The sequence below is a fragment of the Canis lupus genome, chromosome 15 (assembly GCF_011100685.1).
Source record: "Canis lupus familiaris isolate Mischka breed German Shepherd chromosome 15, alternate assembly UU_Cfam_GSD_1.0, whole genome shotgun sequence".
Taxonomy (NCBI): Eukaryota; Metazoa; Chordata; class Mammalia; order Carnivora; family Canidae; genus Canis; species Canis lupus.
The window spans coordinates 39,537,200-39,562,051 of NC_049236.1; the positions used below are offsets into that span (position 1 = coordinate 39,537,200).

General features: G+C 34.3%; 1 protein-coding gene across 3 annotated transcripts in view; it reads right to left on the reverse strand.

The window, feature by feature from the left end:
* The window catches only part of UHRF1BP1L (UHRF1 binding protein 1 like), a 97,778-nt gene that overhangs the window by 21,652 nt on the left and 51,274 nt on the right, over positions 1 to 24,852 (reverse strand). For 2 of the 3 annotated variants that reach the window (XM_038558773.1, XM_038558774.1), the window contains 10 exons: positions 20,503 to 20,685; positions 19,888 to 20,006; positions 16,362 to 16,503; positions 11,955 to 12,148; positions 8,558 to 10,056; positions 8,204 to 8,379; positions 4,963 to 5,102; positions 4,136 to 4,286; positions 819 to 1,072; positions 370 to 478 (listed from right to left, as the gene is read on the reverse strand). In XM_038558773.1, coding sequence (XP_038414701.1) covers positions 370 to 478; positions 819 to 1,072; positions 4,136 to 4,286; positions 4,963 to 5,102; positions 8,204 to 8,379; positions 8,558 to 10,056; positions 11,955 to 12,148; positions 16,362 to 16,503; positions 19,888 to 20,006; positions 20,503 to 20,685 — 2,967 coding nt within the window. Of the gene's footprint in view, positions 1 to 369; positions 479 to 818; positions 1,073 to 4,135; positions 4,287 to 4,962; positions 5,103 to 8,203; positions 8,380 to 8,557; positions 10,057 to 11,375; positions 11,462 to 11,954; positions 12,149 to 16,361; positions 16,504 to 19,887; positions 20,007 to 20,502; positions 20,686 to 24,852 lie in introns of those variants that run through there. The other variant, XM_038558775.1, reaches the window with a different exon arrangement.

The following is a 24,852-nucleotide window of genomic DNA, read 5'->3' on the forward strand; positions in this document are numbered from 1 at the left end:
TGTCTTGCCTCTTTCTGTGTCTCTCATGAATAAATAAGTTTTAAAAAAATCTTTAAAAAAAAAAAAAAGAAAGAAAGAGATCAAGTAGAGACCCAAGTAAGCTCAAGAGCCATGTAAGACCATAAAAGCCTCTGTCACTTTCATTCAAAACACATTTGTACAACAGGTATTAAATGAACTGTGGATAAGTTATTTCTGAAGTAAAAGGATCATAGATAATATTTTATTCCAAGGTACTAAAAGTGTCCCTCAATCATCTACTAACACATGTATATATCTATAAACAGTAAGTATGAGTAAGCAATCATCATATAAAGAATTTAATTTTAAATTTCAGCAGGTATTCAATTAAATGCTTTTGATATATACCTCTGATATGAAAAGAGCCATCATCATTTCTCTCCACCACAAGATGGTCAATATGAACAGTTATAGGAGCTGGTTCCAGGGATATTGTACTGCTACGAGGACTGTCATCCTACAGAAAAGAGAAATGGCATCAGAATATTGTTATTAAAGTAAATGATAAAGTTAATCATTTTCTTAACAACATTACTTCAGTGGATAATTTTAGTGAGTTGGAAACTTATCTTCAGAAGCTTCAGATGATATGGTGAAAAAACTGCCCATTCTACTTTTATATTTTCTAATTTCTAAGGATCTCTTCATCATTCCCTCACAAAGAACACAGATTCATTTCAATAACTGCTAAATGAGTATATATCATAGAGGAGACACATTCTTAGACATGAATCAAAGTCTAGGTAGGCAAAGTGAACATTTATAACATGAAAATATAAAAATACTTATTAACATACTTTTAAATTGATTTTTGTGTTAGAAACTTGTATCTTCATTGGCATCACTGTTGCAACCATTTCATCTTCCAAAAAATGCTGAATATTAGTAAGAGTAGATGTAAAAAACTCAGTGCTAAAGTTTTCTATATGGCATTGCAGAAATCCATTCTTTTCTGCAAGCAAAGAGTGTATTACAGCACCAGGCCCACTCTCGAATCTCAGGGTAATCTCAGGAGAGGATTTGGAATGAATTATAGATTTATGATCTGAACCTATGGAAAAAGAACACATAAAAATTAGAACTTGTAGCACTACTCAGAAGTGTCACTCCCAACTATTTGTCATTAAGACATTATTGTCACTTAGTACAATGTTAAAGCAATAATGTCTTAAAGTTTTAATATTTACCTTTCATTTAAATCACACTTACACATATACAATATACCATACACAACCCAAACTTGAAAAAAATCATAGAATTTAAAATGCTTCTTAAGCTATTTCTCAGGAAGTAACAAAAACCTTAAGTTTTGCATTTTCCTCATTAATACTGGGTCCTTAAATAATTAGAAAAGTAAATACACAAGACAGAAAAGGATAGAAAAGGTAAGGATGGGTAGTAAGATTAATAACTCTAAACACATTATTTACTTTTCTGTATCACAGGTCAACAAAAATGAACTTCATAGCAGCAAAGAAATAAATATGATCAGTTTCACAATTCACAGAACCCAATGAGTTAAGAAAGAAACTGAATTTTCTGGAAAAGTGAAACTTTACTGAAGTCTTGAATTTATTAGTCTTGGTCTTCATAAGAAGACCCTACTAATTAAATTCGTGATGGAGAGATGTTTGTTTTTCCTCAGCATGGACGTGAATACTTTAGTCTTCAAAATGTCAAACGTATAAATATTTGTGAAGGGAAGGGGATGTAAGAAATAAAACATACTTATATTTATGCACCAAGGATAGATCTCCATACACAACTCAAAATGAAGAGTTGTTTTTACAACTTTATTTCAGGTACGATGTTAGTACTATAGATTAACATTCAACATAAATAAATAATATAGATATAAGAAGAGTCCACATAAAATTCTAAAGAATTCTTTGAACAATTAAGAACTCAGACTTTTTTTTTAAATAAAAGATAAAATAGCCACAAATTGATGATGGTTAGTGCTCTTTTCTATATCAAGACAAACAACAATTAGTCTAATAATAAAAGTAATTAGAAACAACTTGATAAATGTGATTTTGTTTGGTCTTTTATCTATTTATCTACATATCTATACAGAGAGAGAGAGAGAGAGAGAGAGATACCTACTCACTCTAAGGAGCTGAGAGCCAGAAATAACTTCAAACAAAGAGTATTTGGAACGGAGACCAAAGAAAATCTTCATTAGTCAAAACTAATTCCTGTCTTCTACCTTTCATGCTATGAAAATATTACATAAAAGTCTTCCTATTAAAGGACTCCAAATCCACACATTGTAGAAAAACAAAAACAAACAAAAGCAAAAACAACTTTGCAATTTTGATTGGTCATGTCAAAGTGACAGCAGTTACAAACCACAGATCAACCTCTGTTCATATGGCTTATTGTTTGAGATGTTCAAGCTAAACTATTTTTCTCCCTTTCCTTTTATCCCATTTCCCCTTGCTCCTTTCTTTTCCTTTTGCTTTCTTCCTTCTTGATTTTTGTTTATTTTTAGACAACCAATAGAGACAGTTGAGAAAAAGAAGGCATTAGTACTGACTATACAACCCATACACATACTAGACATTTCAAAATGATTTCTTTAGTTAAGAGCAACATGAAACAAAGTAATAGGACATGGTACTAAGTGACCTATAAAAATAAGTAAAAACAACTGAGCAACTGGAAGTAATCTTGAGAGTGTACAATTTGAAAAGTGTTTGGATTGGGAATAGAACAGGGTCTAGGTTTTGAAATTTCTTTTGTTCACTATGAAACATTTAGCTTCCTCTATTTTGCATGCTATTGGGATTTATACTTCTAACAGAAAATTCCTGAAATTTTTTAACAGATTTTTTAACAGATACATTGTAAACTGCAAAGTCTATACATAGAAAAAAGCCAGGAGGGTTGCCCGGGGGGCTCAGCGGTTTAGTGCTGCCTTCGGCCCAGTGTGTGTATGATCCTGGAGACCTGGGATCGAGTCCTGCATCGGGCTCCCTGCATGGAGCCTACTTCTCCCTCTGCCTGTGTCTCTGCCTCTTTCTCTCTCTCTCTCTCTGTCTCTCATGAATAAATAAATAAAATCTCTAACAACAACAACAACAAAAAGCCAGGAGACAATTTTTTCTACAATGTTGGTTTAAAAACAAATGGCATTTACCTGCAACTCCCAGGATTGAGGTGATAGCATATTTATTTGATATCATGCAGGACTATGTATTTCAACATGTTATGTATCAGATTTAGCATTCTATATATATAGCAAAGAAAAATATTACAGCTCAGTGACTTTTTAAAGACTTTAAAAATGAACACTGTCATTTTAAAAGCTTAGAACTATTCTAATAAATTAGGGATCCCTGGGTGGCGCAGCGGTTTGGCGCCTGCCTTTGGCCCAGGGCGCGATCCTGGAGACCCGGGATCGAATCCCACATCGGGCTCCCCGTGCATGGAGCCTGCTTCTTCCTCTGCCTGTGTCTCTGCCTCTCTCTCTCTCTGTGACTATCATAAATAAATAAAAATTTAAAAAAAAAGATTTATTCTAATAAATTAATTTCTTCAAATGAATGAAAACCATGAGTGATAACTTTATATAAACTTTGAAAAAGAGATGGTTTCATATGGTTTCCTCTTCATACACTGCATGTTTTGTTGTTTATATCCCTCTACGTCCAAGTGAATGTGTTGATCTCAGAATGAAGGACCATAAGAACATGATACATGATTTTTCCAAATACCAAGTACCATGCCGGACTCAGGAAATGTTTGGTTTTAAGCAAGATAATGATACAAAAATTGACATTAATTCCAGCATAGAACTAAGTTTGACATTCTAGGATTACTTTGTTATTCTTTTCATATAGAAAAGAGCTCAGTTTTCTTAAACCTATTACATCAAAGAACAAGAAGACTAAAAAAAATGGCCCTTAATAAAGAAAACAAAAGGAAATTAGAAACATGTTATATTTCTAACAATCAAAATACTTTATGAAAATAAGGTAATCTAAAAGAAATCTCTTACATTATTATAAACAAATATGACTTGTCCTTGAATCCATTATACCAAAGATAGAACTGCTAAGGAATCATATGTATAAAAACAAAACAAGGTTAAATCATATTTAAGTCTTACCTATTGGACGATTACAAAGGTAATGCCGAAGACTGATATTGCCTAATTGATCTGGTGTCACTTGGTCCACTTGAAGACAGATTTCCATATCTTCCCCTCGGATGTCAATTTCCCCATTAACACCAGTAATTTTAAACACCACAACTGACATCTAATAATGATTGCATAATAAATATTAGCACACCAAGTAATTCAAAACACAATTTAAGAAATGACAACAGGAAACTATTATAACTTCTAAAAACACAAATGTGACCTAATATAACCAAAAATATACTCTGACCAATGCAACATGGTTATACATTATAGTGACAAACTTTAGCTTTTCTTTAGCTTTCTTTCTATTCAGTCAAGAGAGAATTTTTTTAGGTCACAAAGATTATATGACATTTCTGTGTGAAATTATTTTCACTGAAGGCTGAACACATTTTCTAAGTCATCTGTAGGAATACTTCACTGGGTGGAAAGGGCTTTAACCAGCAACATACTTCTTTTGTAGGAAGTTCCTCATAAGAACTGATTACTATTGCCCATCAAACTCATTTTCAAAATGTATTTAAATGTCACTACAATAAAGGCCAAAAATAAAAGATGGAAAAGACAGAACCTCCCTTCCTCAGTGTGAGAAAAACAGATGTAAAGAAGTGAAATTCAGAGAAAAACAATTCACCAAGAGGAAAGGAAGAAGTTTCAAGAATAGAAAGAGTAAAGTGAGTCACTTATGACTATGGCAATTCACTTTATATATTGTCATAAAACGTGCATGTATTAAATATGAAATAAAAGTGGTAGCATTTCTCTTCACAGAACATCTCTGAAATGATTACCAAGTCTTGATTTTCTTGAGCACCCTCTGAATTTGTACTGATGGCATCTGGGGAGGTTTCACCAAAATTTGGTAGATTTGCACTGGCATTTGCACTCTCTCCAAGGCTCTGGTAATTTGTAGTCACATTCTTTTTAATACCTGAAGTAATAAAGAAATAAACTAACAAATTAAAATCAGTTTTAGACATGATCCAACAATATTACATTTATCTAACCAATATGGGATATCCCTCAACTCTTTCTCAAGCAAAGGCTTGTTTAAAAGACAATAGGCAAAGACAAATTAAAATTTTTTTGACAAATTAAATTGTTATTAGCTAGCAAATAATAGGAAATAATATCCACAATCAATCTCTACAATCATGGAGATATGAAAGCGCTAAACTTAGGTTGAAAAGAAATGTGAAACACTGACCACAGGCCCATTGCTGGTGCAGTGCTGGAGTAACAGGTTTCTAGTTAGCCAGCTTTCACCTCCTGCTATGCTACCTCACTTGGAATAGTCCCAGTTTATTTTTTTTTTAAAGGTTTTAATTTATTTATTTATGATAGTCACAGAGAGAGAGAGAGAGAGAGAGAGAGAGAGGCAGAGACATAGGCAGAGGGAGAAGCAGGCTCCATGCACCAGGAGCCCGACGTGGGATTCGATCCCAGGTCTCCAGGATCGCGCCCTGGGCCAAAGGCAGGCGCCAAACCGCTGCACCACCCAGGGATCCGGAATAGTCCCAGTTTAACCACTGCATTTCCCCTTTCAATTATTTTATAGTAATGTCTAATTATCATCTACATGAGGTTAATGCCACTATTATCAGTGTGATCATCTTCCGTTCTTACCTACCTGTCATAATTTATCAGTATGGTATGTTTCATTATTTCTCAAACTCTGTGGTCAAAGACAATCTTAAAAAAATTCTGTGTCCATCATAGACCAATACTTTAAACACAAAAAACAAGAGTCTTTTCCTAATGTAAATCAATTCCTCGGATATTATGGTTCAGGAGAACTAGGAATTTATAGTCATATGTCGTTTAACTGTTACACAGGGGTGCCTGGGTGGCTCAGTCGGTTCAGCACTGGACTCTTAGTTTCAGCTCAGGCTGTGATCTCAGTCAGGGTGGTGGAATCAAACCCTGTGTCTGGCTCTGCACTCAGTGCAGAGTCTGCTCAGGATTCTCTCTCCCTGCCCTCCATAAATAAATAAATAAATAAATAAATAAATAAATAATCTTTAAATAAATAAATAAAGCTACACACAGAATCAGTCCTCTTATATTTTCAAGATGCAAAAAACAGTCTACTACTAGAATCTATTCAAAGGCAGTAATTAGAAATGCAGACAAATTTATGAACAATGATATTAATTATAGCATTTTTATAACCATGGAAAATGATAAACAATCTAAATATCCAATATCAGGAAAATGATTAAAAGGTCATGGTACAGGGGCACCTGGGTGGCTCAGGTGGTTAGACACCCAACTCTTGATTTTAGTTGGGGTCATGATCTCACGGCTGTGGAATCAAGCATACCTGGAGTCTCATCCTGGGCTCCATGCCAGGTGTGGAGCCTGCGTGGGATTCTCTTTCTCCCTTTCCCTTTGCCCCTCCCCTCACTCATGCACATGCTCTCTCTCTCAATCAATCAATCAATCAATCAATCAGATCTTTTAAAAAGAAAAGTCATGGTACGTTTTCATGACAATTTAATATAGACTTTAAAAATATTTTCAAAGGAGTTTAAGTATTAGAAAATGATTAAAAGTGATAAAAAGCAGGTTAATCATATATATAGTATGATACCAAATATATATATATATATATATATATACACACAAATGTATATACAAAGTCATAGAATAAATGATGGTATCACTAATTATGGGACTTTGGGTTATTTTATTTTCCAAATTGTAGTTGTTGGTATATATTCTCCAAGTTTTCTATATTGAATGGTAGTCATTTTCATTATTTAATTTTTAGAAATAATAATAAGGAAATCACTAAAGCTTTTTAAGAACAATTAAGGGGATCCCTGGGTGGCGCAGCGGTTCGGTGCTTGCCTTTGGCCCAGGGCGCGATCCTGGAGACCCGGGATCGAATCCCACATCGGGCTCCCAGTGCATGGAGCCTGCTTCTCCCTCTGCCTATGTCTCTGCCTCTCTCTCTCTCTCTCTCTCTGTGACTATTACAAATAAAAATAAATAAATAAATAAAAAGAACAATTAAGCATATTTTCTATAGGAACACTGTTTATGAAGTATGTTTTGATCATAAAGCAGAAATCTGTTAAGGCAGGATCATAAGCCGTATGGGGAGCTGCGGAACTAGGCAACAGAGTGCCTAGCAGTTCTCTGTGCCTAACTCTCTAGAACAGAGTTCTAGGACCCATTATCAGTCCCTCTCTCATACATGTGGTAATTGCTTCCCAAGTCTGAGAATCTAGTATAACATACTGATTGGGTAAACGCTTAGACTCTTGGGTCCATCTAGCTGAGTTCCTAACTGTACATTAATTTCTCTAAGCCTCAGTTTCTGAAGCTACAAGCATTTCCTTACTCTAAGCTGTTTTCAACATCATCAATAATATGCCTATTACCCTTCATTCACAAAGTAATTTGTATTCACTTCTGGTCTCTTCTACCTCAGTGTCTGGCAACTAATCTCTAGCTATGGCCCATGCTTCATTCCTGTTTACAAAGTCCCTGATGTCTTAGTGATTGGGATGCATTTAATACTCTCAGTCATTCCTAGTGGTCTTACTAGGGCATTAGTTGCCTCTGAATAAATGCAGGTATTATGTAGGTCCATCATTCCTAACTCTGTACCAGAATCCTGGTTACAGAGATTAGCAGATTCAGTCTGGAAAAATTCCAGTCATAGACCACCATAAATGAGAATCCATCATGCAAATTAAGCCCATCTAACCAAAATTTTACATAAAGGAGTCTCTATAACAAGAAGCTAATAGCATCCATGTGGTTTGCTTTATGCCCTAAATGACTATATACAAGTAATTGCTGGATGTGGCCGTAAAGAAGAAACATCTGGTGAAAAGAAGCAATAGAACAACCATTAGAAAGTTAGGTATGATGCTCTTTGTATTATTATATATGTATGTATGTAAATAAAATAAGTTTTTTCTGGGCTATACCTTATTACTGGGTAGAACTAACAATACTTAAACATCACTTCTAAGATTTATATATTTAATATGAATTCTTAAACTTCTATTGCTTTACCTTTTTCCAAAAATATATGAGTATCACTTCCATCACTTTCTAACAACTGTTCTTCCAATATCATACTGTCAAGTGAAATGGTATCCAATGAGGTTTGTGAGGAGCTTCTCTTCATGTTTTTATAAGAAACACAGAGTGGAGCCAGGTTGGGTGGGATGCGTTCCTTAGGCTTTCCACTGTTAACAAAATTATTAGAAAAACATCACATTTTAAAATCTAATTTTCTATGCGTTAACTCTAACAATGCCTCCTTATTTTGTATGAGGTTTTCTGTCCAAAAATAAAACACGCCCCCATCACACACATATGCACAGAAAACCAAAACCCCTCCAAATTCCAATAGTATGCTGTTACCTTAAAGATGACTGCGATGTAAGTGTTCTAACTGTGGGTGCTTCTTCTTGATTGATTTCTAGGTTCTCAGAGAGTGAAGCTGTCTCTGGAAGCAAATCTTCACCTTTAAAGACTGACTCTATGGTTTCATGTCCTCTACTACTTAAAGTATTTGAAAGTATGTTTTGATTAACATCATTATCAAAGGACAGCAAATGTGAATCTTCTCTGTGGTTTAAGACACTATCTGAATCTGTATAAGATGAATCCTTTTTGTCACTTGTTTCTGATCCAATTTCTCCCGATATACTTTTGCAGACAATTCCACTACTTTCATCTTCACTTATTTTCCCTAAATTTTTATCTGATAAACAATCTGGAAAAGAAATACCTTTTTGCAGATTGGTATCACTAGCTGATTTAAAAAGCAAAGGATCCTTTGAAGGCACATGGCTAAGGTCAACACTCATAGATCTGTTGTCTGACATGTGGTTAATAGTTACACTTCTAATTTGATTTATGCCACTACTAACTTGTTTCCTTTTTGAAGACAAAATTTCTCCATTTTCTGTAGGCAAATAATCAGGAACTGTTGGGCTCACACTTTCAGCAACAGGAGACTTAAAAGTATTTCCTTGATCCACTGGATGTAGCAAAAGAGCCACTTCTGCACTTTTAAGTAAAATTCCAATGCAAATTGAGGTCTGACTAGCAGGAGTGCCAGTCACAGCTTCTACATCTTTCCTTAAATTCTCCAAAAGCAGAATAAGTGACTCATGGAGGAAAAGCAAGAGCAGATACTGGTAGTGATTGATCTGCATACTGACATGTTTATGAATGTGAACCAGGACATGAACATCTGCATCTGCTGATGAGGAGGAAAATCTTAGAAATGTATCTGAAGGCTTCTGACTACCATTTGTCAAGGGCTCAGATTCTGTACTATAATACTCTTTCAAGAGCTTCTTCCGCTTCAGTCGGCCTGTCAGATCACTAGATTCGCTTTGTGATGTATTTAGAGATCCTTGATTATAAGACTGCAGCTCTTTTTGTGACAATGCGTATCTTATGGGTTGGCAAATCCAGATGGAAAGAGGGAAAGAGTCTACAAAATTTATGGGACGCCCTTTTCCACTCTTTGTCCCTTCGTAATCTACCCAAAATTGAGAAAAGTACACAGCCCAGACATCTGTGGCAGCAGAAGTTTTAAGAGTGTGTTTATTCAACTTGGGAGTAATATTTCCTTTATAAACTTCATGCATTTTGGTATCTTGTTCATGAGCATGTCTCTGGAAGATTGGATGCAAAAGATTAAAATTGTCACCAGATTTGGGAAAGCTGGTATATGCTTTACTGAAAAAATCACAATCTTTAAAGTCTTGAAACAAAGCTTCTAGATCAGAATGTCGACAGTTTGGACAATGCCTTGTATTTGTGGCAATCATTTCAGAACTCTGAACAGAAACTGCATGTGGTTGATCTTGATGACATTCAGATTTCATTTCTGAAGGAATAACAAACTACAAGAGAAAAAACATTAATCTAACTTATAAATCCATACATCTTAAAATAATCACGAACATAATTTAGCTCAGGAATTCTTTTTGGTGCTTCCCCCCAAAACACTACTTTCCTATCCTATCCAGACAAAATATACTCTCTCCCCACAAGTACTTTCATTAAACCAAGTAAAAGGGACTTAACTGATTAACCACTAAGAAAAACACAACTTAAAAAAAATCCATAAATAATGAATAGTGAACATAATATGTAAATTTGCATACAAAATATCACAAAACAAAACAAACAACAACAGAAAAGGAAACTAAATGAAATCAGTATTACGAAAAGCTTACTATGCCCTAAGTATACAAATGCTCAGTTTGGAAAAAAGAACTTTTTGTTAGGATATTTTAAACCCAAGAGATTTGGAAGATGACTGGCTGGATAAATGGAATGACTGGATACATGTCATTACAATGACTTTTCAGGGATAAAATTATTAAGAAAATAAGAGTACAGGTCAAACTACTTCCTAAAATAATTTTTCAGAAATTACTAACCTCAGTCCTCAAAATATTCACATCAAAGAGTTCCAAGGGACTGGTTTTAAAACTGTGCATATTGATAGTGTAAAGATCATTATATGATTGTCTTAAAGTAAATTGTAAATGTTATAAAATGTGTTTTTATGTTGAATATAAGATCTTTGAGAAGATCTTTACATTTCTGCAATGTATGTTTATTCATAACCTCATTTTACAGAGAAAAAATTACAGAAATTTAGAGTACCAGCAACACACCTAGAAACTGAAACTTTTCATCCATGTCCAAGTCTTATTCTATTAACTACATTATAGTATCTGTTTTTTAAAAAATTTCCCTCCTGGGATCCCTGGGTGGCTCAGTGGTTTAGCACCTGCCTTTGGCCCAGGGTGCGATCCTTGAGACCCGGGATCGAATCCCACGTCGGGCTCCTGGTGCATGGAGCCTGTTTCTCCCTCTGCCTATGTCTCTGCCTCTCTCTCTCTGTGACTATCATAAATAAATAAAAATTAAAATAAATAAATAAATAAACAAATAAATAAATAAATAAATAATTTCCCTCCTTTAAAGTTTAAATATTCATGGAATTCAGATGATCCTCTACTTGACTGTAATACAAAGCAACTTTCTATTATCTTTGGATATCAATAATAGAATAACTGTGAACAAATAAAATCCAAATCTAATTTACTAGTTTCATTATATTAATTACTACTTTTGAAAGAAAAATTTTATCCAGTCTGGTAAAAAGTAGGGAAAAAAAATGACTGATTTAAATTTTATTTCTGCTTACCTCCAAACGGATGAGCAGTGACAACATAAAATAAAATAAAAAGAAAGTAAAGAAAGAAGGGGAAGATAGTAGTCTCTTAAAACTTTCTGAAATGGAAACCAAAAAAAAAAAAAAAAAGAAAACCAAAATTAAAACTGAAATTTTAAAATCAAAATTAAGATACAATTAAGCTGATTTATATATGAGCCTCCATCTTAAATCCTGGAAATTCTATTGCTATTGCTGCTAACTTCTCTAAAAATGGTTTTGTGGGGTGTCTGGGTAGCACAGTCAGTTAAACACCCAACTCAGTTTCAGCTCAGGTTGTGACCTCAGGGTCATGAGATTAACTCCCATTTGGGCACCGCATCCAGTGCAGAGTCAGCTTGAGACTCTCTGTCTCTTGCTCTGCCCCTCCCCTCACTTCTCTCTCTAAAGTAAGTAAATAAATCTTAAGAAAGAAAAGGAAAGGAAAGGAAAGGAAAGGAAAGGAAAGGAAAGGAAAGGAAAGGAAAGGAAAGGAAAGGAAAGGAAAGGAAAGGAAAGGAAAGGAAGAAAGAAAGATGGTTTTGTTATTGCAGTCACTTGTTTACATGGTACCTTTAGCATTAAGCCATCAACTCGAATATCAACATGCTCATCAGATTTTGAATTGTCATTCAACTTGTATACAGCCATAAATTGATTAAGACTCTGTTTTAAATCCAACAGAAATTGATTTAACCATAGAATACTTCTTTCATCCACAGTAAACTGCAGTGCATTCAGTTGGCTATAAAGGTTGGCAGATGGAACTGTGGAGAAAAAATTTTTTTTAATATTTAATGAACAGATAGTCTAAATCTTCCATGAGAGAAAACATTTTTAACAGTTATTATTCTTTTTAAATTAAGATAAGGTTTTGAAAATATAAAATTAAAGTGACACATGTGGATGATAACAAACACATTTAAATAGACAAAACAAGATTTTTCTATGCTTCACTAACTGAAAATATATTAATCTAAAACTATCTGTGTAAGCAGAAAGTACTATTTAGATCTCTTTTCCTAATGGTATAGTCACCAAGAAACAAACTTCAAAAACCTTACCTTCTTGATGATGTATTACATCAAGGTGTGGTCCTTAATCAGTATTTCATAAGGACTTTTACTATGTATATGTTAATCCAAATCCTCTAAAACAAGAGAACCAAGTAGTAAACAAGGCAGATCTCTTTGAGAGGAAGGGGCCAGGTACTTTTATTTTCCACTTAAACCAAATCCTAGAATAGTACTTGGTGCAAAGTAAAATATCAAGTATCTAGTAAATAATAAAAGGAATATACTCTTTTTCATAGCTCCCTTCAAATATTAGAATGCTCAGAGGTTAGGTAATAGTTTATTGCTAATTTATATTAAACTAATATTCATATATTCATATTTACAGTATATCACTTCCTGAAACCCTTTTGCTTCTACTATAAAAGCCATTTTTTTCGGACCATCTTAAAAATCTTTTTTATTCCTAAACATTCAGACCTATTTACTTCTAGTATAACAAATAGCATGCACATCTAGAACTTTTTGAGAATAATAATTTAGGAAAATAAACCCAAAGTACAGGATATCAGGAAAGAGACAGCGTTATTACAATGTCCTGAACAGGACTTTTCTTTCCTTTCTTTTCTTTCTTTTCTTCCTTCCTTCCTTCCTTCCTTCCTTCCTTCCTTCCTTCCTTCCTTCCTTCCTTCCTTCCTTTCTTCTTTTTTTTGTTCATTCATTCATTCATTTTCTTTCAGCGAAGACTCACTGAATGCCAACTACGTTTTGTGTATGGTATTAAGCACAAAGTAATAAAAAGTCTGTAAGTTTTTATCAAGACAGAAACAAAGGTAGAAAAATTGTAATTCAAGTCCAATAGAGACATCTAATTAGGATGTGGAGGTGCTTGTATTTGAAAATAGAAAGGCAGCGGGATACTGAGAAGATCACATCACACTCTAGAGGGAAGGAAGGGGGACGCCTCTCATATAGACTACAGACTGAGTGATGATGAAAGCTAGAGAGAGGACTAGAGAGCTACAGTAAAGAAGGAAAGAAAAACTCAGCTCTGCAATCTGGGACAGACAAAGAAACCTGGTGCACTAAGTAGAAAAATCTACACAGTTTCTAACAGAGGACACTCATGAAATAGATTATTATATAGTTATTAAAGATATTTATTTAAAATAAACCTGTAGCGGGGCGCCTGGGTGGCTCAGTTGGTTAAGCATCTGCCTTTAGCTCAGGTCATAATCCCAGTGTCCTGGGTGGAGCCCCCCACTGGCTCCCTGCTCAGTGGGCTCAGAGAGCCTGCTTCGTCTGCCTCTCCCCCACTCGTGCTCATTCACTCTCTCTCTCTCTCTCTCTCAAATAAGTAAAATCTTTTAAAAAATAAATAAATAAAAGAAACCTGTAGAAACCTGGAGTATGCTCATATCAAAGGGAAAGTCTAAGATGTAAATAAAATATGTAATAGAAACACATATATTAAAAACAAGACTAGCAACATATTTATGGTTATGGTCTAAACTGTGTCTCCTCAAAATTGATATGCTAAAGTTGTAACTCAGGGTACACCTCAGAATCTAACTGTATTTAGAGACAGAGCTTTTAGAAAGGCAATCGGTAAAAATGAGTTCATATGGGTGTGCCGCAGTCCAATATGATTGGCATCGCTAGGAAACACACGTGAAAAATAGCCATCTACAAGCAAAGAAGAGCTCTCTGAAGAAACGACCCTGCTGACACTTGATCTAGAGTCTCTAGAATTAGAAGGAAATAAATTTCTTTTTTTAAATCACCCAGCCTGTGGTACTTTGTTATGGCAGTCCTAGCAAATTCATACATTTATGTTCAGCAGAAGTCATCTCTAAATTGTAGGCTGTGGGCAATTTTTTATTTTTGGCATTTTCTTTTTTTAAAAATCATAAGATATATTACTTACAATTATTTATTTTTTAAAAAATTTTATTTATTTATTCATAAGAGACACAGAGAGAGAGGCAGAGACACAGGTAAAGACACAGGCAGAGGGAGAAATAGGCTCCATGCAGGGAGCCTGACATGGATTCAATCCCAGGACTCCAGGATCATGCCCTGGGCCGAAGGCAGGCGCAAAACCGCCGAGCCACCCAGGGATCCCCATTTACAATTATTTAAAAAGTGATATATTTTTAAAGTTGGATTGCTTAACAAAGAGATGAAATATAAGGACTAAACATAGATCTTTGTGTGTGGGGATTCAATGTATTCTCCTCTTTATTTCTGTGTATATTTGAAATTTTTGATAATGAACAGTTAAATTACACAGTTAAACATAACCTTGTAGTTCCACTCCTAAGTATCTAGAAGGTTAGGGTTTAAATTGCTGATAAAGAATTTTATAGTTTTATTAGAAAAAAAAATATGTACTATATAGAATGAGATTCCTTTGGCACATAGTAACCAAACTGATTGAAATATATATATAAACCTAGATTAGAAGTCAGAAATCCTGTAAACTAGTCTTAACTCTGAAGAAGAATTACTAGTTCATTGATGTATTACTGAAGGAAAACAATTATTTGTGAGGGGAAAGGAGGGCTAGAAACAATGGGATTCTCCAATTATAACAAATGGTTGCGAATGCCCTAGGAAGGCAGTGTAATAACATAGTTGGGGACTGAGGGGAAGACACAATGAATTTTGATTTAGATGACCCATGCTTGAGTTTCAGCTGTGCCATCTTACTAAGGTGCTGAGCAAATGTCTTAACTTCCTCACTGTTTTAGTCAGGAAGGTAGAAAAGAGAAACAAATGAGAAATAACCAAAAAACTGCTGACAAAAAAAAAAAAAAAAAAAAAAAAAAAAAAAAAAACTGCTGACAAGCATGAAGGCAGTGAGAATTCAGTCCCAAAATTTTGGCACAACAATTAAATGGTTAAACAGCTAAAGAAAAAGGTACCACATAAATAAAGGCAAATTTTAGTTTGAAGAACTCCTGGATGAACTGAGGTAATAACATAGAAATTTAACAAAGAACACAAATGTATAATTATTTTAACTTTTTAGGACCCCAAAATAGCATACAAATAAAAATTTATGTAATTCAATGTTTCTAAATAAACACAAAAGACAAAGGCTGTCCAAAGTATACATCTGTGTCTAAAAAAAAAAAAAACAGCCAAAAATGTCTCTACAGCAAAAGAATAACTCCATTATTAATTTTTCAAGGAAATATAGAGTTCTATATAACTGAAATGAAATTGGTTTTTACTAAAGGAAAAAGAAACGACCTTATTCTACAAATAACCTAACTTCCATAAATTCTTTCATTTAACAAACAGCTACTAAGAAATGAGTCAACTCTCAGGGATAATATGAAGCATGCCTACCACATTAAGGATGCTATAAGCTGGGCTGTCTGGGTAGCTGAGTAGGTTAAGCATCTGCCTTTGGCTCAGGTCATGATCTCTGGGTCCTGGGTTCAAGCCCCATGTGGGGCTCCCTGCTCAAGAGGGAGTCTCTTCTCCGTCCCCCTCTGCCTCTCCCCACTGGTCATGTTTTCTCTCTAATAAGTTAATAAAATCTTTAAAAAGAATTTTAAGGGACACCTGGGTGGCTTAGTAGTCGAGCATCTGCCTTTGGCTCAGGGCGTGATCCCAGGGTCCTGGGATCGAGTCCCACATTGGGCTCCCTCCATGGAGCCTGCTTCTCCCTCTACCTGTGTCTCTGCCTCTCTCTGAGTCTTTCATGAGTAAAAAAATTAAAAAAACAAAAAAATTTTTTAAAGGATGCTACAAGCTACTGAGAGAAAAAAATATGAATAAACAGAATATGTTAAAAAATGCTATACTATAGTTATATACCAAGTACAATGACAGTACGTAAAGAACAATGGATTTTTGTTTCTTTTTTCATGTTTATAAAACTCAAAAACTTAGGAATAAAAAAACAACTTTCAAAGTAATGGACAAGTAATAACAAAACAGGAAACTCTCTTACTTGGAAAATCCTTTCCATCAGGATAGTAATATTCTGTGAATTCTATATAGACAGCTGACATTTCTTGTGGAAGATACAGGGATTTTTTATTGCAAGAAATCATACTCTTGGGGGAAGAACGACATTGTTCTGCTGTAGAGACCTGAAAATATAATTAAGCACATTGAAGTAACACTGAATAAAGCCCTTTCCAAACAATTTAACGCCACATGAACATCACTTTAAACTCCTAAAACTACTTCAAATAATTAGTAATTTCTGATGAAAACTTTATTATATATTTAACGTCACATTCAATTATTTTTAATAATACTAATCAACTATTCAGAAAACGATAACCTCTTTAAAGTCTTATCAGTTACAAAATCCTTACAATAGTCCTTGAAAACTTATTACTTTGAGCCTTCAAATATCAGAATATTTCTGTAACAGAAGTGTAAAGAGCAGAGTCAGAACACACATCCAGGTCCTTAAGAACAGACTGCTTCTCTGGTGTGTACTTTATAGTAATTCTTTATCTTAATTTATTATTATGAAAAATAATATAGCTATATACAAAGTTTCAATCTGGGATAATAAATTACAGAAATGGATAATGGTGATGTGGTGATGACTGTACAACGATATGAATAATGAATGCCAATGAATGTAACACTTAAAAATAGTTAAGATGCTATCAAAACATTATGTTGTACACTTGAAACTAATATGTTATATGTCAATTATACTTCAATTTAAAAAATGCTTAAAATGGTAAATTTTATGTCATACATATTTTGCTGCAATAAAAAATTACTTATAAGTAATACAACTACAAATACTTCTGTCAAATAGTGTAATCTCTTTTTTCTTTTTTTTTTAAAGATTTATTTATTTATTTATTTATGAGAGAGAGAGAGAAAGCGGCAGAGACACAGGCAGAGGGAGAAGCAGGCTCCATGCAGGGAGCCTGACATGGGACTCGATCCTGGGTCTCCAGGACTACACCCTGGACTGAAGGCAGCGCTAAACTGCTGAGCCACCCGGACTGCCCCTCTTATTTTTTTCTAAAAGGACTATGTGTTTGAAGGTTATTACATTTTTTTTACCCCCCCCAAACAACAAATTTACTTCAAAAATGTATATAGTAATTTCCCCAAAGTTCATTAGTTTTATGAATTTCATTTATTTGTGCTTGTTTAGTATATACCCAGGGATGTATCTCAAGGTTAATTAATTTTTTATTCATTATATTTATTCAACAAACATATATATTTCTTATGTGAAGTAGAACAGTTTTTCAATAGTTTATGTTTCACCTTGGTTAGACTGCTAGTAAACCTATGGAATACTTGCACAGTCTCTATAAATTTAAGTCATTCTCTAGCATTATTATCAGATTAAGAAGCTCTTCTCTGTATATATGGAAACAAATCCTTTGGAACTCAAAGAATCAACTTATTTTAATAGACCATAGCTTACTTCCTGTTTCCTTCAACAGGCAAAAAGTTATTCAAATTGAGATAAACATTCTATTTTCTTCCAGTTATTTTTATTTGTTCTATTTTGGTGTATTTGTGCATGTGGGATGTCTTAACAGTATTTTATCCTCTATTACTTTGAATTAGGGTGATTCCCCTCTCCTATTTCCATATGTATTTATTTACATTTTATAATTTAAAGTTAGCTTAAAATAAGATGTAGTATATATGGAATGTAAAACAAGAACCAACTGTATAATAAGAAAAAAAAACATATAATAGAGTTTTCTCAAAACTGGCACAGTTGAGATTTTGGACCAGATAATTTTTTGTTGTGGGCACTGATAAAGATGTCCAGTACATTGTTAATGTTTAGCAGCTTCACTGGTGTCAACCCACTATTTGCCAGTAGTAATCCCCTCCAGGTGTGACAACCAAAACTATTTTCAGACAATGTCAAATGTTTCCAGGTGGTAAATCAGGCCCAGATAAAAACCACTGAGGAAAATAAAAATAAATTTATGTATCAAAATAAACCACAATAATTCATAAATGAGAACACATAACTAAAACTGTTTATTTTTTAAGAATATTACATATTCATTCTATTGTCTTGGTCTCAAGGATTGCAATATTACACTAGATTGTATGATTACAGCCTGCACAATATAAATGGGACAGAGATCTTAGCCATGAAGTTCAGTTCACAAAATAGCCAATATTTGGTAGTTCAATAAGACAAAAAGTATTTTAGTTTCTTCCACTAAGCATTGTATAATAAGGAATTTGGCCTTCTAAGAGAAGTCTGGCCTTTGTCCCTGCTAGAATTACCTAGAGGTAATTCTAAATTCAACTGATAGTTTATGCTTATGATGATGACTAAGAGTGGAGCTGGCCAGACTTGACAGTCTTAGTAGTCTTTAGAGGGTAGAGGCTTCGGGTCACCTGGTATCAATCTATGTAGAAACTGAGTTCATCTATGAAGGTACTACTTCATGTGTATTATTACACATCCCTTCCAGGAAGCTAATGTGTCCTGAGAACATTTAGAACCCTCCCATCCCGGGATCCCTGGGTGGCGCAGCGGTTTGGCGCCTGCCTTTGGCCCAGGGCGTGATCCTGGAGACCCGGGATCGAATCCCACATCGGGCTCCCGGTGCATGGAGCCTGCTTCTCCCTCTGCCTATGTCTCTGCCTCTCTCTCTTTCTCTCTCTGTGACTATCATAAATAAATAAAAATTAAAAAAAAAAAAAAAAGAACCCTCCCATCCCAATTCAAATTGGTTCTCTTTCTATGGCCGAATCTAGTTTGTATCCTTTCCCTGTAATAAATGTAATTCTTAGTACAAATCCATTTCGAAGGGCACCTGGGTAGCTCAGTGGTTGAGTGTCTGCCTTTGGCTCAGGTTGTGATCCCAGGGTCCTGGGATTAACTCAGGCATCAAGCTCCCCCTGGGGAGCCTGCTTCTTCCTCCACCTATGGCTCTCTCTCTCTGTGTCTCTCATAAATAAATAAATAAAACCATTAAGAAAATAAAAAAAATAATAAAAAAATAAATGTGTTTCTTAGTATAATTTATTTTATGAGTTCTATGAGTTATTCTAATGAATTCTTGAATCCACAGAGAGTTTAGGGGAGACTCCTGAACTTGCAGTTGCTGTCAGAAGTCTTGTACAGATTTGGCAGTCTGGAAGATGTGCTCTTTAGCTAAAGTATGCTAAATTAACAGTTTGGTTAATTCTGCATAACCATATAAACAAAAATTAATCAACTGACATTTTCTCTGCTGTCTAATTTAGCCATTTCACAAAACTGGTCAAAATGTTGTGGGGTTGTTTGTTTTTATTAAGTAGGTTCCATATCCAGCATGGAACCCAATGCAAGGCTTGAACTCATAACCCTGAGATTACGACCAGAGTTTGAGATCAAGAGTCAGATGCTTAACCAACTAAGCCACCCTAGTGCCCCTGGTCAAGATGTTTTTAAATAAAATGATGATATTAGTTCATAAGAGATGCTTGTAGAAGATGTTTATCAGAAGATATAATTAAAAAATAAAGCATACCTGATATATATTGAAATCTGCAAGTCTAACCACAACAGAACTAGACATTAACTTAGCTTTGGATTGCTGAGATAATACTGAAGGTGTTCTGGAAGTCCCTTTCAGAGCTGAGTCTTTCTCTGTGGGAAATAAAAAAAAAACTTTCAACTTATTGCAAAATTATTTTTGTAACAGTCACTTTCTAGAAATATATATGAACTCTAGTTTATCAAATAAGATAATATATGTGAAGAAACTTTATGTATAAACTGATGTAGGAATATAAGTTATTGCAACGATTCCTCTTTTTTGTGTGATTATTCCTTAAACATGAGTCATACTTACATCACATTTAAGATATTCTTGTACAATAACTTCTACCTGAAAGTCTTGTTTAAAAAAGCCATTTAACAGTCTCAAATATTCTACCTGGGTATAATTCTCATTGGTCATATTAAGAAGTGCTTAGGTCCAAAAGTCTATGTTCTGAATAAGATGCAGAACTTTTACACATTATTAAACATAATACTTATCCACAGAAAATATATTATGATCACATACACACACACACACACAAATACACACACACACAATTAATACCAGGGGAATGCCATAATGTTTTTATAGGTAAAATACCTGTTTGTGTGTGCTGGGGAGAGGCATGTGTTGGGGATTTAGGAGGTGAACCTACATTATGATCCTTTACAGCCTGCTTAAGCATTTCAACGTTGCACTCAAATTCATGTAACAATTCATTGGCCCATCCATTTTTTGTTTTGGTTGCATCACTAAAATACATCCAATGATTACAACTATCTCCTGTAAAATAAGTGATAGGTATTTCACTGAAAAATGTACAATTTTCATTTATTTTATTATAGCACCTCTTCTGACGAGATTTATCCGTTTTCCAAGGGAATCTTTCTCAAGAAAGCAGACTTCACTTACAAGAGATTTTAATCGTCCTAGAAAATATTAGCAAAACATTTAGAATACAAGAAGAGAGTGTCAAAGGAAAATTATTTAAGAGGTTTCATTCAAGACCCACCACTGGTACAACATCACTCAATGTTTCAATTACAAATAGTACTGCTGGTCAACCTTCACTGACTGCTCAACTACCTGTATACCTCCATTACAAAGAACCCCACAAAATACTACAACAGGTGAAAGTCCTTTCATCAAAGATTTGTTATAAAGTAATAAAATAAGATGAAGGTTATTAAAACACTAAGGAAACCATTAAAATTTCTCAAGATAGTCATCAGTCATAAAAATATAGATATTATCTATACCTCTATAGATTTTTTAGAGGAAAAATTAAAAATCAAGATTATTAGGTTTCTCTGTAGCAAAACCTGAGAAAAGTAATATGAACGTGTAAGAGTTAAGAAAATAAAATCTTTATGACTAAAAGTTTTACCTCCCAAAATATGAAATATTTCTGTAGTTAAAAATATTTTATGTATATGTAAGTAACTGCCAAATTAGGAGAATAGAATATACAACAAAGCCTTTCAACAAAAATCAAATAGCATAACCTTTACATTCTGTCAAGTACAGATACAGAATTAAAAGAGTAGGAGATGGAAAGTTGTGAACAGAAAAATTTTATCACTTTCTTAAAGTCTTTAAAAATTCATTATATCTGTTTTTTCTTATCTTTGTGAATTAAAAAAAAAAAAGCCACACATCATCAAAATGCAGAGACTGGCATAAGGTCAAATAACTTAATTTGGCCATAAACATATATACTTTTTGTTTTTATTATTTGGGAGAAAAAGCCTATCAATATTCAACTATTTTTTTAAAGATTTTATTTTTTTAAATTTATTAATGAGAGATACAGAGAGAGAGAAGCAGGCTCCATGCAGGGAGCCCGATGTGGGACTTGATCTCAGGACTCCAGGATCATGTCCTGGGCCGAAGGCAGGTGCCAAACTGCTAAGCCACCCAGATGTCCATATTCAACTATTTAAAAGCATATTAATGTATCACTTCTCAGGCTTTTGGCTACAATCAAATGTAAAAAATCTATTAATGCAACCTAAAAATATAGAAAAGTTAAAAAAAAAAAAGTTCCAGGAATCCTACAATGTAGCTAAATCACTGTCATCCTTTTATTTTATACTTTCTTGATTTTTTTTAATATACTAATAATATACTAATTTGTAAAATTTAAAACATATTAAAAACTTGCTTTTGTCACATTAACCAAATAAAATAGTACAAAATATATCTTCCATATTCTGATTTTAAGTTTTAAGAAAAACAAAACCACTGGAAGGACATAATAAAGACTAGAGCAGAATTAAATGATATAGAAACTAAAAAACAATGGAACAGAGCAATAAAACAAGGACCTGGCTCTCTGAAAAAAAAAAAAATTCAATAACATTGATAAACCTCTAGCCAGACTCCTCAAGAAAAAATGAAACAGTACTCAAAATTGCAAATGAGAGAGAAGAAATAATAATCAAGACCACAGAAATACAATTATAAGAGAATATCATGAAACACTATATGCCAACAAATTAGACAACCTAGAAAAAATGGATGAATTCCTAGAAACATTTAAACCACAAAAACTAAAACAGGAATGGAAAATTTGAACAGACCAATAAGCAGCAAAGAAATTGAACCAGTAATCAACTCCCAACAAACAAAAGCCCAGGACCAGATGGTTTCACAGGCAAATTCTACCAAACATTTTAAGAAGAGTTAGTATGTACTGGTCTCCAAACTATTCCAAAAAACAGAAAAGGAAAGAAAACTTCCAAATTCACTGAGACCAGCAGTATTTTCATACAAAAACCAGATAAAGATACCACTGAAAACAAGCACCACAGAATATCCCTGATGAACATAGATGCAAAAATCCTCAACAAAGGGATCCCTGAGTGGCGCAGCGGTTTAGTGCCTGCCTTTGGCCCAGGGCGCGATCCTGGAGACCCAGGATCGAATCCCACGTCGGGCTCCCTGCATGGAGCCTGCTTCTCCCTCTGCTTGTGTCTCTGCCTCTCTCTCTTTCTCTCTGTGTGACTATCATAAATAAATAAAATTAAAAAAAAAGACTTATTAAAAAAAAAGTCTTAAAAAAAAAATCCTCAACAAAATATTAGCAAACTGAATTCCACAACACATTAGAAAAATCATTCACCCAAACAAGTGGGGGATTCATTCCTGTGTTGCAAGGGTGGTTCAATATTTGCAAATCAATGTGATACATCACATCAATAAGAGAAAGGGTAAGAACTATACGATCATTTCAATAGATGCAAAAAAAAGCATCTGACAAAGTACAACATCCATTCATTATAAAAGCTCTCATCACAGTGTGTATGGAGGGAACATACCTCAACATAATAAAAGCCATATATGAAAACCTCTCAGTGAACATCTTCTTTAATGAGGAAAAACTGAGAACTTTTCCCCTAAGGTCAGGAACAAAAAACAAGGATGTTCACTCTCATCACTTTTATTCAACATAGTACTGGAAGTCCTAGGCACAGCAAGCAGATAACAAAAAGAAATACAGAGCATCCAAATCAGCAAGGAAGATGTGAAATTTCCAGTATCTGCAGATGACATGATACTACATGTAGAAAACCTGAAAGACTCCAGCAAAAAACCTGCTACAACTTATAAACTAATTCAGTAAAGTCACATGATAAAAAAATAAATGTATAGAAATCTGCTGCATTTCTATACACCAATAATGAAGCAGCAGAAAGAGAGATCAAAGAATCAATCCCATTTACAACTGCACCAAAAACCACGAGATACTTAGGAATAAACCTAAACCAAAGAGACAAAGGATCTGTACTCTGAAAACTAATTGATGAAAGAAACTGAAGAAGACATAAAGAAATGGAAAGACATTTCATGCTCATGGACTGGGAGAATACGGTTAAAATGTCCATACCACCCAAAGCAATCTACACATTTCATGCAATCCCTATCAAAATACCAACAGTATTTTTTTTTCCAGAACTAGAAGAAACAATCCTAAAATCTGTTTAGAACCACAAAAGACCTCAAATAGCCAAAGCAATTTTGAAAAAGCAAAGCAAAGCTGGAGTCATCACAACTCTGGATCTCAAGTCCTATTACAAAGCTGTAGTGATCAAAACAGTATGGTACTGGCACAAAAACAGATATACAGATCAATAGAACAGAATAGAGAACCCCCAGAAATAAACCCACAACTATATGGTCAATGAATCTTTGAAAAAGGAGGAATGACACCTGGGTGGCTCAGCGGTTGAGTGTCTGCCTTCAGCTCAGGGCATGATCCTGGAGTCCTAGGATCAAGTCCCACATCGGGCTCCCTGCATTAAGCCTGCTTCTCCCTCTGCCTATGTCTCTGCTTCTCTGTGTCTCTCATAAATAAATACATTAAATCTCAAAAAAAAAAAAAAAAGGAGGAATGAATATCCAATGGGAAAAGGACAGTCCCTTCAAACAAATGGTGCTGGGAAAACTGGGACAGAAACATCCAAGAAAATAAACTGGACCGCTTTCTTACACCAAACACAAAAATAATTCAAAATGGATTAATGTCCTAAATGTAAGACCATAAAAATTCTAGAAGAGAATAGGCAGTAACCTCTTTGACACCAGCCACAGCTACTTTTTTCTAGATATGTCTCCTGAGGCAAGGAAACAAAGGCAAAAATAAACTACTGGAACTACATCAGAATAAAAAATTTTGTACAGCAAAGAAAACAATCAACAAAACTAAAAGGCAACCTATATAATAAGAGAAGATATTTGAAAATGGCATATCCAATAAAGGGTCAGTATCCAAAATATACAAAGAACCGATTCAACTCAACACCCCAAAACCAAATAATCCAATTAAAAATGGGCAGGAGACATGAGCAGACATTTCTCTAAAGATAGCCAGATAGCCAACAGACACATGAAAAGATGCTGAACTTCACTCCTCATCTGGGAAATGTAAATCAAAACTACAATGAGATA